At 38.5% G+C, this 17443-nt stretch overlaps 1 protein-coding gene across 3 annotated transcripts in view; it reads left to right on the plus strand.

Moving 5' to 3' along the window:
- Positions 1 to 14520, plus strand: part of slc4a11 (solute carrier family 4 member 11) — a 109610-nt gene extending 95090 nt beyond the window's left edge. For all 3 annotated transcript variants that reach the window (XM_072457173.1, XM_072457174.1, XM_072457175.1), the window contains 6 exons: positions 618 to 724; positions 4100 to 4265; positions 7731 to 7904; positions 10268 to 10463; positions 12598 to 12767; positions 13445 to 14520. In XM_072457173.1, coding sequence (XP_072313274.1) covers positions 618 to 724; positions 4100 to 4265; positions 7731 to 7904; positions 10268 to 10463; positions 12598 to 12767; positions 13445 to 13511 — 880 coding nt within the window. In that variant the 3' untranslated portion in view covers positions 13512 to 14520. The remainder of the gene's footprint in view (positions 1 to 617; positions 725 to 4099; positions 4266 to 7730; positions 7905 to 10267; positions 10464 to 12597; positions 12768 to 13444) is intronic.
- Positions 14521 to 17443: the final 2923 nt, after the last annotated feature.

A 17443-nucleotide genomic window follows, 5' to 3' on the forward strand; every position in this document is an offset into this window, starting at 1 on the left:
CCTAACAAATGCTCATTTTACTGTCAATCCCTCCAGAAACCAGCAAAAAACAGAAAAATTGGCCTAAACCAAATAATTTTTTTTTTTTTAAATCTAGGTTTAAAAGGGACAAAACAGGAGTCCACTACTAACCTATAGTAATCATGGACTAGATGCCAGGTGCAAAATCAAGACTAATCCAGACCAACCCCAAACCAGGACTAAATTCTGGATTTAAAGTGGAGCCTGAATTATAAAAGGCACTCAGTACTTCTACAGTCTGAGAAGCCCTGACTGAGATAAATCACGGGAGGAATTGTCCCTTGATGGGCGAGTGCTACAGAGTGGAGCCTTGACTCGAAAGACTGCCAGACTCCTCTCAGGAACTTTCCAGACAGGCTTTTTACAAATCTCTTTTCTGTCAAAGCTTCTGTGCTCGTCTCTGATTTAATAAGCATTAAATATTCTACTTCTGATTGCTCCCAGTAATCAAATCAAGCTCAAAGCTGGGCCGAATTGTGTAAGCAAAAGGCGGACCGAGGTACTTAAGCAGTGTGAGGATTGCAGCCATTGTCCTGGTCTTGTCCACAGTAATTGTATTCTTGTATTATTTGTCTCTCTTTGTCTTTCTCTGCCAGTCCTTTCCTGCATGCCAAAGTGAGGGAGGTGCTCTCGGACTGCGCCCTGCCCATCTCCGTGCTCATGTTCTCCTTCATCGGCTCCTACATCTTCAGCGACATTGAGCGTTAGTATCATTTATTGCCTCACTGGACGTTTAGTGCCCAAGTGAATTTAGTACTGCGATATACCTCCACTGTGCTGCCAGTGCATCAGGGCAGCAAGCGGCAGACGCTAAGTGGACATTTTAGCCAGAAGGTAAAAAAAATACAGCACGGACCTGCAAAAGACATCTTATATTTGCAGAAACAGTCATTTTATCAAAGTTAACCGTGAGCATGAGGTTGTAACGTTTCAAGTGACCTTTTCTTGACTTAGAGTTGCAAAGTGGGAGAACCTGCTATTTTCAAAAGTCATTTTCTACACCTTAAATGTAGCTTCGGCCTGGAACTCAGAGCCTCCCACTGGATGAATCTAAAAAGTGTCAAAAAGGGCGGATGTGCGAGACATCCCCAGACCAGGGACAGAGTGCTAGAGTCACTAGGCTTCTGTCCACTTGTACTCACACCTAATAGTACAAATGTCTAAGCCACAGTTCACACTTTAGATACTGTATCTGCTGGAAAGTACCTCATATTGGCTTTCTGTTCAGTTGAGGCTGTTTTGTGCTGTAGGTAATTTTTGTGTCAGTCATCTATGCTTTATCATAGTTTGTGAAGTTAATTTGACCGTAGTTACATTAAGGACTCATAGACACAAGGGCACAGTTACACCTGAAAGACCTATTGACTTGGTTATCTGTTTTATGTATATGACATTGGACAGTGAAGTCAGTGTCACAGGCAATAAAACCTGTTTGTTTGAAAAGCACTGGAGGCCACTTTGATACAGACCATTAACATATTACACTGTTCCATACGGTCGAATGTATGCCTTAACTGATATTTCAAGGTTGTCAACAGTAACAGTAACACTGACATGGACAAAGCTGGTTTAAACCAAGCATGAATTTATTTGCTGTTTAACCTATTGCAAGCCAAGTTTTACTGGCAGAGTAAAACTTGCTCTGGCAGAAAGTTGAGTATCTTGCTCAAGGGTAAATGGTCACATTTATATAGCACTTTTCTACCATCAAGGTACTCAAAGTGCTTTACATCAAGGAACCAGTCACCCATTCACACACACAGTGTCTTGCCCGTATAATACTTGCCAGTATTCACATGAGGCAGCTGCGATCGCACCGCCAACCTGCGGGCCAGTGGATCTGACCGCTCTGACCGAGCGGGGAGGCGAACCGCCGACCTTTGGATCAGAAGACGAGCGCTCTACCACTGAGCTTGCCGCCGACAAGGGCATGAGTATACTGTAGTTGAACCAACGGCTGTTCTGTAATAAATCAAAACAACCACCACCAAAAATATGTAAATAGTAACTTTACTGTTGCTTGTGTTTTTAAAAACCGAGGTCCACAAACAAAAGGAAAATTCACACATTTTTAACCTATTAACAATACTGATGTGGTTCATTATTGTAACCATTCAAACGCTACAGAATATTCAAGAGCCAAGATCACATGCTGTATTATAGATATCTTGCATGATCCAACTACAGAGAGTCACAGGTGCATGATATTCACTTTGTGCCGGTCCCAAGCCAAAATGAATGGAATAAGTTGGGTCCGGATCCCTGGAAAAGGTATTTTATGTAAAAGGTTTTGGCGATATATATAGAAAAAATAAAAACATCTCAATATTTTACATATTCCATTATTCACTTTTCCTCAAATACAAGAAGCACCTACTTTTTTTGAGTAAGAAAGACATCATTTAGTGAAGTTCTTGTGGTTTCTTTTCAGTCAGGGTGCTGTTTGAAGATTCATTCTGGGAGCTTCTTGCCCTTTCTTCAAAAAACCCTCTGAAATCAAGCAGCTGTCAAACCTCTAACAACGTCTGTTGCTGAAAAACAGGCGCAGAGAAAGCCCAGAGGCCACGCACCCACCTCTCACCCCTATGCAACATGTACGGGCATATACGGCCCTTCACAGTCTTTAATGAGTGATGAAGCGATAAGCAATGAGGCCGAGCGCTGCTAAAAAACTTGTCCTGGACTTGTGAGAGAAGATAATTTGTCAACCCATTCTTTGTTTTGCATCTTAAAATAACTTGTGTCACGCTCCTGCAGAAATGTAGGCGTCCATGTGACATTGAGTGTTTTGTTTGATGTCATGCAAAAACCTTTACTCGTCAGTAGCCATTTTGAAGTCAAGGAAATGGATATTTAGAGATTGCCTGCCCAAGGGTTCAAGTCTATTTCCTGTTTGCACCTTTATAGTCTTCACATCACTATTGTCCAGACTAACGTTGATTGATTTGCATTTCGTAACACACTCGCCAGTCAGATGGTGTTACTATGCATTTGAATACTTTGAATCCACTTTCTTTTGAAAATGTCTCTCAAATTTAGAACCAAAAGCGATCGGGGGAAATTTTTCCAATAATGCTTTGAGTGATAAATGCAAATTAACCTTTGTGAATAAACATGGTTGTATATGTGTGGGCAACTGTCCACAAAACCACATCCGACCCCCTCTTTTAGAATAATCAAGATAATTAATCAAATGTTATTATTCTCTGTAGTCAACATTTTAAGATCTAAATCGTATCTTCTGAAAATACTAAAATAGCAATTTAATGTCAATATCTTATGCTTTCAAACACTGGGGACAGACTTAGACGGTGACTGTATTGTTTCTACTGTTTCTTTATCAATTTCTGGCCCAAAGCAGGCGGGAGATGTGCAGCATTTATTTCCTTATTGTTTAGCGTAAATTCAAGACTCTATTCATAGATGCCAAGGCAGCAGCTGTTCTCCAGGGATGGACCGGGAAGCACACAGAGTCGGTGCCAAACCCTCAAGTGAATCTAAATTTGACGGCTGAGCCAATTTTATTCTTCTTCTACCGCCAGAGAGAATAAGTCAATAGTGCTATTATTGTATTGTAATCATTGCTCCCTAAATGTAACCAAATGCAACCAATTTGCAGCGTCTGAGGAGATGCAGACTGAAATTTGAACTAAAAATATACTTATTGGAGAGGAACGTCGTTTTGAAAACAACAAGATTGAGCTTGATTAGTTTTAGATTACTTGCTCATAAGGCTCAGAGCAGAAAGAAAAGTATAGGTTGCGTGTTTAAAAAAAAAAAAAAATTGTGTTGCCTATAGGCTTTATTAGACAGGAAAGGACAGTGTGAAAGGGAGGACATGCAGGAAGTCGGGGTCGGGATTCGAACTCATGACACTGCGGCCGGCTACCCAAATTAGAAATATAATTTTACAGTAATTACTTAATTATAATAAAGTAATTATAAGCACATGTAAAGGAGTTTAATTGTGGCAATAAGTTGTCTTAACTGCATGTGTTGGTCACAAACTATAAGTTTGTACAAGAAATAGAAATGAAACTTAAACTTAAATAAAATGTATGTTTCCTCTTCTGGACAGTTCCTGTGTTTAAAGTTTACAACCGGCCGATCTTCAACGTGGCTCCTTTCGAGCGTCTGTCAGCTCTCAACGTGATCAGTGCCATGGGGCTCGGTTTCCTGTTGGCACTGCTCATCTTCATCGACCAGAACATCGTTGTGTCACTGACAAATGCACCTGAAAACAGGTAACTATTTCATATATTTATATACTACTATAGTACTACTACTATAGTACTACTACTACTACTACTACTACTACTACTACTACTACTACTACTACTACTACTACTACTACTACACTTATAATATATAGTATAAATATTAATGCACCACTAATACTAAACTAATAATTTACTTTTATTTTTGAGAAGGTTTTCCCATCTAACAGTTCCTAGTTCCTACAGATACTCTGTACTATTGCCACCTGTGATAATGACTGCTCCAGAGATGCACAGAATTACCTTTGTGGAAACAGAACCAGGAATTTAAACAACGACATAAGCATTTTTGGAGTGTTTCCGTTTTAATTAGTGATATTGCCTGTCTGTGACGCTTCAAAAGGGTTTCAAGTATCCTCTGGCCACTGCACATACTGAGCTACATCTTCAGTATATGCTTGTTTGTTTAAGGAAAGCAGATTAACTCAACCGTAGACTTGACATGCGAGTGAAATTGTCACAGTCAGGGAGCTCTGAAGAAGGCTCAGAGCTAAAACAATCCGCTGAACTTGTAGCCTCTTGTTCTAAATTTGCATTTTGTAAACTCCTTAAAAGATTATTTTTCACCCACAGACAGCCCAACTAAACTCCACAAAAATAGACGCTTATTATCTAGATTTGTGGCTCTAAAAATAATTGGATGCCTGTTTCAAGTAAGAAGTAGAATCATCATTTTGGGACCACGTTATTGATCCGTTCAGCTAAACCTTGTTGGCCGCTGCAGTGAGGTTGTGTCAATAGTACAGTTTGCTTGTTTTTAACCTTCACAGTTTGTCAATTGTAAGTCACAAAAAAAAAATGGCTGCAGCTGCAAACACTTACGGCTATTTATGTCAGTGCTCATGCTGCAGCGTAAAGATATCAAAATACATCCATGGAAATACTGACTAAATAAGTGAAGCTGTGATTCGGACATAAGTATTTTGATTATAGCTTAAACAATAAGAACAGATTTGCTGTTTGAAGCATTTAATGTACCAACATTACCGTATTCCTATACACAATATTTTTTAAGTCTTATGAATCATTCTTTTTGCAATCCATCCACATTTCTTTTAATAACAGATATCATGAATTAGTCACCTTAATGTGGGTGTATCTTGCCCAAGGACACATTAGCAATGCACACTGTACAGTTGGAAGTGGGTATTGATCAGCCAACCTTCTGATTAGTGGGCGAAGTGATGTAATTATTGTTGCCCTTCAGTAACTGCTACCGTATAGCGTTTTTAACAAATACATCCAAAAGGGCTTTTAAATGTTGATAGTGCAGAACTATCTAAGGGGAATTGTTCTTAGTTTGGACATATCATTCATTTAAATGAGCTAACGTTCATTTATTTCTGCCTGCATGAAACATATTAATTCAAGAGTTAAATTTGCTCGTTCTGCCACTAGTGTTTTTGTGGTTTTGGTTCAACACATCAAATCCATGGCCACATTACAGTTATAAATAATGACGCATTTTCTGCAAAGACACTGATGCATTGTAGGTAATTGTTTTGGAGTAGGTCTTTTGTTGAATCATAAAAAACATCATCATCATCAGCAGCTTTTTTATCATTTATAATTTTTCAACCCCTTAAGAGTTAAAGTTGTGGCATTGAAAAGAAGCTTATTTAAAATATTGTCATGAATTGCATGAATTGAAATGAAAACATAGATCTATGCTCACTACATGGCCACACTATGTGCTTGAATGTCACTGTCAAGGGCAAGTGACTCAGTGATGTTAAAAGCTTTGAGTTGACATACGAAGTCTGAATAACAGAAGCAAGAACGTCTCCAAAGCAGCCTAAAGGACTCTGCAGTATCTCAATCATATTTGTGTAATGTATGTCTCTGAAAACTGATTTATTTTTCCTCATGTTAAATGGTGAGACAGTGAGCAGTGAAAGCCCTCAGCTCTTGTGATGAAGGGCGCTGCTGACCTTAGGAGCATCCTGCCCTTTCCATTTGTGTTTGACCATGAATAGTACGTGCTCCGTGTGAAATATAAGAGTATGTAAAACAAAACTGTCTTTCTGCCCTTCGTGTCAAGGCCATACCTCTGGTCAAAAACACCAGAGCATTTCAGTGGCGCAAAATGCAGGCACTCTCGGTATAGAGCTGCACTGTAACTGAGAATCATATTATTGAGGGTTTGATGTAGGTGATAACTCACATTTATCTTTTCATAAAATGTTCAAGTCTTTTGCACCTCATTAAATCTTCGCGCTCACATAAAGAAGAGTCATTACTGATATTATAGACATTGGCTTCTTGTCTCAAACTTCTTGTCTCTTTATCTTTTTAGTTTAGATCAAAACATTGGTTGTGTTCAAGCTAGGGCAGTAAAATTTATTGCGTTATGTACGCTTTAACACAATACTTTTAACAGTAATCACTTTGTGACTAAAGTTAATTGCTTGTTAATTTTAGTCATAATTTCTCCAACTTCAGTTGAATTTGGGGAGACTGATGAGCAGTTCTTTTTTGTGAAAGTGACTTTGTGGCTCTGTCAGCATGAGCGTGAGGCGTATGTTTTTTACCTCACACATGAGGAGGAAAGCCAGACCAGGCTTCCCCGCCTTTTCTTCTCAAGTCTCCATGTTAAAATCTCAAATCACATTTGCAACATGTGCTGTCTGTCCACTCATGTTGTTAAATATCCAATACAGTACCTTTCTTAAACTACAACACTTCTCGAAGTTCTGCTGTCTGAGATGTCAAGGCTATGCAAGTTTTAGTAACAAAACTTTTTTTTGGCTCTTACACAATAAAAGTCTCTGTATTCCCACTGCTTATTGTGAAAGAGCCAGACAGAAAGCATGACAGTTTATGAGAGGAGCTGAACAGAGCCACATTAGTGTTATGAATGCTGATAACCCTTGTTTAAGCACATAAAACAGTAGGCAAGGCAAGGCACGGCAAGTTTATTTGTAGAGCACATTTCATACACAAGGCAATTCAAAGTGCTTCACACAGCAGGAAAAATGCATTAAAATCCCAAAGAAATTACAGAAACAGAAATACGATAAAATTAACTAAAAAAAAACAACAAAAAAAAAAAACACCTAGCCACAAAGGGTAACGTGTTTTCGGAGTCCAACTCCTTTTTAAATCAGTCCAACTGATGGTACGTACTATTATACATCCAACGTGTTTCGGAGTCCAAGTCCCTTTTAAATCAGTCCAACTGATTGTCTAAACTAATGAAATCACATAAAAGAGAAGAGTGCAAATAAAAATCCTTTCCACTTTATCCAGTAAAGTGTGAACCACATTTTAGCTGTTGATTACACATGCTGTGGCGTTTAATCCGTATCCAAAGTAATACACAGGTTGTTTTTTCTCAAGTGTAATAAACTGTAATCCTGTGAATGCTGTTGTGGTTACAGGATGTTTTGTCTGCTAGTTTGTCTACATTCTAATAGAGCATGCTGTCCGCAGGCTTCTCAAAGGCACAGCCTACCACTGGGACCTGATGCTCTCTGGCCTCATTAACATCCTGATGTCGGTGATGGGGTTGCCGTGGATGCACGCGGCCTTCCCTCATTCCACGTTGCACGTGCGGCAGCTCGCCTTCGTGGAGCAGCGCGTCGAAGGCGGCCACCTCTACGAAACGTGAGTGACACTTCTCACCGCTGCGCCGCTAATCAAACACTCAATTAAAGGTCGTCTTTGGAGTGCGAAGCTACTGTAATTTTGTGTTGCAGACTACTGTATCCTGCTCCTCATTGATTGCATGATTACTATGTAACCAAGCATTTTCTCTCTGGGTAGAAGAGGTGAAGCAGCTCTGGGGAGATGAGAGGATTGGTTTTATCACTGCAGCCATGTGCCATGTGCAGACATCTAGTTAGCATTCAGCCAGGATTAATCTGCAGCAAAGTGCTATGAATAGGGAAAATGGAAACCGCTGTATGGTGTTTAGCAAAACTGAAGATACACATTCACTGCTTTATTTTGTATTGGGAATATTTATTCAATGTGTATTCACAGATTTTTTGGAAGAAACGCACTTCAAGCTGCAACTCACAGTGATTTTTAATGCTGTTTGTTGAACCAAAAACTAATGTGATAAAAATGGGTGTTTTACATAGTGGAAGTTGACACTGCGCAAGAAAGTTAGAAATATATTTTAAAAAAACACAGCTGCAACATCCTAATAATGTGTGCTAAAGAGTAGGTTTACATAGTTTGAAACCGCAAAATCCATTTTATCAAGTCAGGCATCTTTCAGAGAGTCTGCTTCTAATGGGCCAAAGTTAGGTGCCCAGATGCCAAATGTCGACATTCTTTTTCTCCCGGTCGTGCCAACCTTTTGCCTTGACTCTTGTTGTTGTTATTCATAAATCTTTTCCTTTTATTCATGGTCGCCTCACTAATGATATACTTTTTCTCCCCTGGAGTGTTGCTGCACTGAATTGCATTTAAAAGCAAACTAAGCCAAGAGAAAATATTGCGTTTCCTATCATTATTGAATTATAGAAAATCATACAGTGCTCACTGCTCATTGAATGAAATGTATGTATATGCGTTACAATGTAATTAGTGACATTAAGACATTGCCTTTCCACCCAAGAGCTCTTGAAAAATCCATACCACAGATTCTCTGGCTTTATTTGAACATGACCAATTAGACTTTATATTCAGTCCAATGTTATCTATAGATTATCAGAACAAACCAGTTTTATGTACGAATTTCAAGTCAAATTTCCCGAGGCTTTAAAAATGCAAGGGCAGGACTTAGCTCAAATTATCTGACTGAATACAAGATTATTAATACGTGCTTTTTCCTGTCTCCTTCACCCCTAAGAACAGCCAACAGTGGATTTTAAAAGGCACTTTTGATTAAGATAAATTCACAGTGTGACCTAATTTTTCTCTTTACATCAAAGACCACCAAACATAACTGATGGAGCATAAGGAATCGTCTGATAACAAATTCAAGTAGACAAGCAACTTTTTAATTGGAAATTACTTAGATTTTTCTTCCAGGAACATCTTATAGCGTATTATATTTTGATCCTTGGTGATGAACTATATACTTATTTTGTTGTGTATTTCATGATTAATCAGGAGGGGAGCCAAAATTATACTTAGGAAAAACAATGACACTTCCGACAAAAGGAGTCAAAAAATGTTAATTTGATAAATTCCCTTATTATCACTGAACTTTTAAAATTTTATGACAGCTAAAAAGACATAACAAATATATAAACACTATATAAGTCATCTAAAGAGGAAAGTGATGGACCTTTTTTGTTTGTTTTTGTTTTTAACTTTAAAACTTGAGGTTGGGTGAAATGGCAAAAAAATTTATAATAATAAAATGGCTTTCAATGTTGATTGAATGAACAAAAACAAGAGACTTTTAAAAAGTGCTATCAACACCAAAAATAGCCAAATGTCTTCCTCCAAAGTCTGAACTCCGCTGCAAACCACATGCTTTTACTTTATCATTGGCTCAATAAAAAAAGGTATGTACAGTATGTGTGTGTGTATGTGTGTGTCTGTGTGTGTGTGTGTGTGTGTATGTGTGTATGTGTGTGTGTGTGCGTGTGTGTGTGTGTGCGTGTGTGTGTGTGTGCGTGTGTGTATGTGTGTGTATGTGTGTGTGTGTGCGTGTGTGTGTGTGCGTGTGTGTGTGTGTGTGTGCGTGTGTGTGTGTGTGTGTGTGCGTGTGTGTGTGTGCGTCTGCATGTGTATGTGTGTGTCTGTGTGTGCATGTGTATGTGTGTGTGCGTGTGCGTGTGTGTGTGTGTTATAATGTGTATGTTTAAAGTTGTTTAATGTTTGGGTGTGTGCAACAGGATGTGATGTTCTGGTTTCACTATATAATCTGTTATATTTTACTAGATACAATATATTTTAGTTTAGCGGGTGCTCTCACTAATTTAATTGGATGTATATTTCTTGCTACCTGACACAAATGAAGTGTATTATGACAGCCCTCAGTGACATGTTTGTATTTGTGTGGTCAGTATTGTCCAGGTGAAGGAGACCCGGTTGACGTCTCTTGCTGCAAACATCTTCATCGGAGTGTCAGTGTTTCTGCTGCCCGTCCCACTGCAGTGGATCCCCAAACCTGTTCTGTACGGCCTCTTCCTCTACATCGCTCTCACCTCCATCGACGGCAACCAGATGTGTGACCGCATGGCCCTGCTACTCAAGGAGCAGGTGAGGCTGTCGCTTAACCCTTTTTCTAAACTGGCACGGACGCATAGGAAGCTAGCACTCTCACCTCACAGCACAAAGGTCCAGCATTTATTTCCTGGAGGGTGTGGATTTACGAGATGATTTATCCCTTTAAAACCAACACACTTTCACATGAAAAAGAAAGTTCCCTCAACCTTAATGAAATAACTATGGCATGATATACTGCTCATTTATCTAGCAAACTGGGCCCAAACACAGTATCCCATTTAATTGCACTATGATTCCAATCTCCATAACTGTTTGTCTATCCAAGTCAGAGCCATATGGATTTGTACTGATTATACAACCTATGCAATGATTAATTCAGTTGTAGCGTCAGAATGGCTGAACGAATTGTAAAGCACAAAGAATTGGACCCGTAGTACCGGTAACTGCTTAGAAAATGGCTAGCAGAGGCTTAAAACAAATCTTATCTAGGTAATTTATACCTCTTCTCTTTAATACGTTGTGTTTTTGCAAGATATTATGACAAGAATATTAAGTGGGTGAAAATATTAAAAGGTTACCCAAGGTGTGACTTGCGTGGCCGTAACCTTGGTGCGAGTCATGACACCACATTTGCATTTTTCTAAAGTTCAGTTTCACGACAAGGTGAATGTAAGAATTGTGCAAGACTTTGGTGCTGTCTTGCTCGCCTTGTTCCCCTCACCAGTGAAAACCGCTAACTGCATGCAATGTCCTTGTCTTGTAAAGTGTGTTATCATCTTATGTGGGCAGCGTTTTAATCAAAAGAGACGTGAATTACTGCTGCATCATCGACCCGTGGCCATTTTAAATGTGTACGCCACACAAGAACATACATTTTTCACCGTTAAAGCCTGTAGCTGTTTCTTCTGTGTCCGATTTCACCTTCACTCAAAGCTGAAAGCAGCCACTGTTTCCTCTTGCCACACACTAGCGCCCCCCAATGTCTGTGAGCGAAAACTGTAATCGCAGCATATAATCTGACTGATTTTGAAAACAACATGTCATTTACTACATGCTGTTGGAGTTGACTGGAAAACTTAGAATGATATTGCTCTATATTTTATACATATCAGTATTCTGGGTCCTAAAGTAGTTTAGAACGAACACATGGTTTAAATAAGTGACGCTAAAGTAAGCTGTGTATTAAATGAGCAAAAGACCTCTTTGAAAGAAGGAATGTCATTATGCCAAACGTTAGTGTTAAGATCACTGAGGATAAATGTCACAGTATGACAGTGGTCGCGGGTTGACAGTAATATATTCCATTTCTTTGTTTCTTCATTCAATGACAATAAAGGAAGCAACAGTTTTCAATAAATCACTTCAATATACTAAAACATAAAGCTATTTAGTTGGATGTGCCACACCACCTAACATGTACCTTTTCATGCAGTTGTTGATTCTTTAATGCTTGATGTCTCTCTTAGCGTGCAGCTTTATTAGTTGATGAAACAGATTTGCCCCCCAGTTGAAGGTGGAATTGTTGTCGATGTGTTTTGTAAAGATCGCTTTTGCAGCCAAAGTCCTGCATGAAACTGTCAGTTTAACATTTTATGACGTTATAACATTGGAAAAAGCTACAGAAGCCCCCAGGTTATGAGTATAATGAATCTTTGGAGGTTTTTGAGAATGACTAAATCAATGGCTGTCTATTTGAAGATTAAGTGGCAATATAGTCTGCTACTATCAACTTTACCCAAAGCACTTCCAAGAGAAAATCCCTTCTGTCATAACTGTGCATATAGATTAGTGCTTCTGAACTGTCCCCTGCACATCATATCAAGGAAGCGCACACGCACGCACACACACGCGCGCGCGCGCGCACACACACACACACACACACACACACACACACACACACGCCAGTAGAAGAGCTCTTAGACAAAGCGAGTCTGTAGGAGAAAATATCTAAAATATCTCTCTTGGTTACCTTGAAACATCAAGCACCTCATCATTCAATAATATAAGCCCACTGGAAAAAAACTGAATATTGAATTTCAAGCTGACTGTTTTATTGAATTTATAGAGTTATCCCTGTGTGAGTAGCCTTTTCCCTGGGTCCTGTCTGTAAGGCTTGACTGAGAGAAAGGAATTGTGTTTTAATCTGCTCTGATCCTCTCCTGCGCAGACGTCGTACCCTCCCACCCACTACATCCGCAAAGTGCCCCAGAGGAAGATCCACTACTTCACCTTCCTGCAGATGATGCAGCTGATGGTGCTGTGCACGTTTGGCATGTACCCCATCCCGTACATGAAAATGATCTTCCCTCTGGTCATGATCCTGCTAATCCCAATCAGGTACCGCCTCCGTGAGACGCCGGTTCACCTTCCCCTGGGCCCATGCATTTATTACACTCTGGTCTGCAGCGGCATTTTGTGCATGTCTGCCCATCTTTCATTTCTTTATTATTAAGCTCAGATACAATGTGACAGAATTACTAATAATATATTTATTTCAGCAGGTCAATACAAGCACTAAGCTTCATACATATCAACGTCAAATATTCCTGGTTTGACAAATGTTCAGCTTTGCCATAGAGCCATTCCTTTCTGTTCTTATTCGAACATTTAAACATGTTTTTGATAATATAAGCCCTCACCTACTCCTATGAAAATTGTTCTACTTTGGAAATTCCTGAAATTTGGCAGGAATTTTACCAGTTTAGCTATGGTGGACAAAGTATTCAGGACTGAAGCTATTTTATCAGAAAAAAATGTTTAATTTGACACAATTTATGTGAGAAGCGTGTCAGTCTGCAGATGCACACAGGAATAATCACAGACTGCAGTGTCAGGCTAGTGGAAATTGTTCAATAAATCCTTTAAAAAAAAAGAAAAAACTTAATTTATTGTATTCACTGCTTGTGGAAAGTTTAACACAAAGAAACATTCTACAGGTGATGAAGTAAACTTCTTTATGCTTATGTGGAGTGGAAAGGTTGAATGGTTTGTGACTCGTCTCTCCATGTGTGCAGGAATAATGTTCTTCCTCATATCATTGAGGCCAAGTACTTGGACACAATGGATGCTCAGCACATGTAGCTGCACGGAGGAACTGCGGTGGAAATAAAAGAACAGAAAAAACAAAATGAGGATTCAAAAAAAGACACTTTTCAATGCAAAACTGTTATGGAAGCAAAAAGGAAACATCGACTGTTTAGATTTTTGATAAAGAACTATTGACAAGTGACGCGCTGGAAATGAGAGCTGAGTCAAACAGAAAGACAGAATCAGAGGCACCTCCCAGTTTCACCTGTGTTTGACTGTCTGCTCCTTCAGTGCCATATATCTCCCCGTTCCTCTCTCACTCCTCACTTCATCTGTTACATTTCACACTCGCTCGCCTGCCCAAGTACTCACTACAGACCGTGCAAGTCCAGAACGTTGTCAGGAAGCTATTGAAAAAAGGTGCAATGGGTACAATATAAGGACCAATAAGCTTTTTTTCTTTTGCCACTTTGCACTCTGCATTTTTACACTGGTCCATTAGAAAACACACACGGTCTGAACGAGTGCGGCGGCGCTGCGAAAGTGTGGGAAATAATCTTTTATAGTTCTGTCATTGTTCAGTGTTATATTGACATTCCTCCACCTTGTTAGCTGTGTAGGACGCCAAGGTCTGTTTAGAAAAGTCATTCCAATAAAGTCAGTATTGGACCGGGAACGAGTTTGTCCACTGCCGCTAAACCTCATTTTAAGGTGGAATTTTCCTGATACATTCCACACATACAGTATATTATCTATATGTAATTATTTTAGACTGACAGCACAAACCAAAACATATAGATATTACTAAATCTTTAACAAATTATAAATATATAGAGTATATTATGGCAATATGACAAACTATTTTAGGTTGGATTGAGATAGAAATATTTATTTTATCTTTAAAGGCTATGTTGGAGATTACTTTTATCTATTTGTCCATAGTTTATTGTATTTTGGGTGTCTGTCTTTCCGTTTTTTCATGTAATGTCAAATACCCTTCAGTTTTGGGGAAAAGAAAATGTTTAAAAGATGTATAAAAATATTAAAATCTATAGGTTTTGGATTTCTGACCAAATGCTTATTTTGTTATTTTTGTGGAAAAAGTGTTAAAAGAGTTTAGATTGATCTGGTATTTTTTTCTATTAGGTGTTTTGATTAGATAAATGCTTGCTAATGTTGTCATGTACTAGTCCAACACAGGCCTATTCTGGACCACTAAAATCTAAGACAAAAAAAAATAAAAACAGAAAAAGCCAGTTTGCTTCCGGCATGACTTGTCTGGATTTTTTAACACAATGTGAGGCCAGTGGACATGTAGCAAGCAACTGCTCAGCAACGCTCAATATTCAGCAATACTGTGTATACAAACCAACTTCGCTGACAGGTTGAAACTTTCCCAGCGACCCATCAGCCAAGCAAAGTATTTTTTGAACAACTTTTTAGTCCAGCCACATGGGTTCACTCCATTCTTCGCAGATTTCAGATACTTCATCAAGCTTTTTGGGCATTCACAGTGCCAGACTAAAGGTTAGATTGGCCAAACGTACATCAAAAACAGCTGCCCATTGGTACACATCCTTTTGGGGAAAACAATAGTTTCTTCTACTACATCCCAGACTTTAGTCACACTATATGTTTTATATGTGTGTTAGGGCCAGAGCACGGAACACCAAGGATAAAGGGCAACTAGTGGCAGCTTTTACACGGCTTTGACAAAACTAGATACTGATGTGAACAAGGATCAACAAGTATGAATAGTTGTTGAATGATCTTTACCTATATCAGTATTATTAACGCTGTATTACCTGAAAATAGTGCTTTTGTTGATGCTCATTGTGGTAGAGATATCACTATCTAGTTGTTTGCATTGTTCGCATTGTTTACAGCACTTTCAACAACTCACTGATAGAAAGAACATTGAAACTACCATTGTTCATTGCTTATTTATTCACACTTGAACCTATCCACATAATCATCTTTGAACTTGTGTAGTTGTAGCTTTGGCGGTATTGTTTTCCTCAAAAAGTAGCGCAGTAACAGTAACAGTAACGTTGCCATTCTAACCTTGAGTATTTGCTTTCCCAGTCTCCCAATGGCAGCTCCCTCATGCAGCACTGTTGTCTTACAGATGTGAGGAAAAAGATGTCCTATTTGAGCTGATGTCTCCGATATGAAGCGGAAAAAGCGACAGCGCTGCTCAGCTCTGCATTTGCATAATCTTTGGTCTAAGCCTTATAGACAGCACTTGGAGAGAGAAGCTTGTGCGGCAATGTACAGTTTGCAATGCAGCTATTTAATTTTTATCGGCTTTCTTGGTTAAATAATCCATGGGGGGAGAGCGTTTCAATATTTGGACCGATCGTTTTTTTTCTTATGTGGCGGTGTTGTTGTTCTTTGATATCTGTACTGACAGTTTTACAATACGACAGAAACACTCAGAGGACTAAAATTTGAATCGCATCACAGCACTGCTCTTTTCCCCTCTCCGAACGTCAAACCTTTCTAAGTCGTCTCGAAATTGTGTCGTTTTGTTCTTTTCAGTTACTCCCCGATTTCATATAATACTTTTTCTAATCATGAATGTAAGATGTGTGAATTTTTATATAGCATACTAATTTAGGTGTCAACAGAATCTGTAATTTTGTCAAAAAGATCAGCTATATTTGTAAGCTGTAAGATGTAAAAATGAGAAAATGGGTATTAAAAAGAATGTGTTGGTTTCCTATAGTATATATAAATATATACTGTACACTGAAAAAGAGAGATTATCTCAAGCTGTTTGCCAAATAAAAAATAGTAGTGGCATATGTTGTCTTGATATGTTTTGTTTATTTAGGTGGGAAAACATGAAAATGAAAAGTGAACATTTCATTTTTTTTAGTTTAGATTATCAAATTATGAATGTGTCAACATTTTGTGGACTTTTTCCCATTCAAAATATATATTATGTGCCTCTTGTTAACTGGATTAAACAGGATAAAACTTTGAAAGGTATTAGCCCTAGTTCTAGCTGGATCTTAGTGCTAGGTGGAGATCTTTAAATTCATTTTAGTGCAATGTGGAGATCTTTAAATTAATCTTAGTGCTAGGTGGAGGTCTTTAAATTAATCCTAGAGCAATGTGGAAGTCTTAAAATTCAACTTAATGCTAGGTGGAGGTCTTTAAATTAATTTTAGTGCTAAGTGGAGATCTTTAAATTAATTTTAGTGCTAAGTGGAGATCTTTAAATTAATCTTAGTGCTAAATGGAGATCTTTAAATTAATCTTAGTGCTAAATGGAGATCTTTAAATTAATCTTAGTGCTAAATGGAGATCTTTAAATTAATCTTAGTGCTAAGTGGAGATCTTTAAATTAATCTTAGTGCTAGGTGGAGATCTTTAAATTAATCTTAGTGCTAAGTGGAGATCTTTAAATTAATCTTAGTGCTAGGTGGAGATCTTTAAATTAATCTTAGTGCTAAGTGGAGATCTTTAAATTAATCTTAGTGCTAAGTGGAGATCTTTAAATTAATCTTAGTGCTAGGTGGAGATCTTTAAATTAATCTTAGTGCTAAGTGGAGATCTTTAAATTAATCTTAGTGCTAGGTGGAGATCTTTAAATTAATCTTAGTGCTAAGTGGAGATCTTTAAATTAATCTTAGTGCTAGGTGGAGATCTTTAAATTAATCTTAGTGCTAAGTGGAGATCTTTAAATTAATCTTAGTGCTAAGTGGAGATCTTTAAATTCAAATCATCATCAAATCAATTTATTTTTGTAAGGCCCAAAATCACAACAACAGTTGCCTCTGAGGGCCACAGGGAGAAATGAATCAACAATGTCTGTGGTGGCGATGGAGTCAGACAATGTCTGTAGTGGCGAGGGACGATGTCCCAGGGTCCTCTGTCCTTAGACTCTCCTTCTCGGCCAGGAAAAACTACAAAAAAAACCTCTTTGGGAAAAAAGCGTAGAAACCTGGAGGAGTTCAGAAATTAATCCTAGAGCAATG

Source organism: Eucyclogobius newberryi, unplaced genomic scaffold (genome assembly GCF_026437365.1).
Source record: "Eucyclogobius newberryi isolate DKJ021-1_F unplaced genomic scaffold, fEucNew1.0.hap1 SCAF_21, whole genome shotgun sequence".
NCBI lineage: Eukaryota > Metazoa > Chordata > Actinopteri > Gobiiformes > Gobiidae > Eucyclogobius > Eucyclogobius newberryi.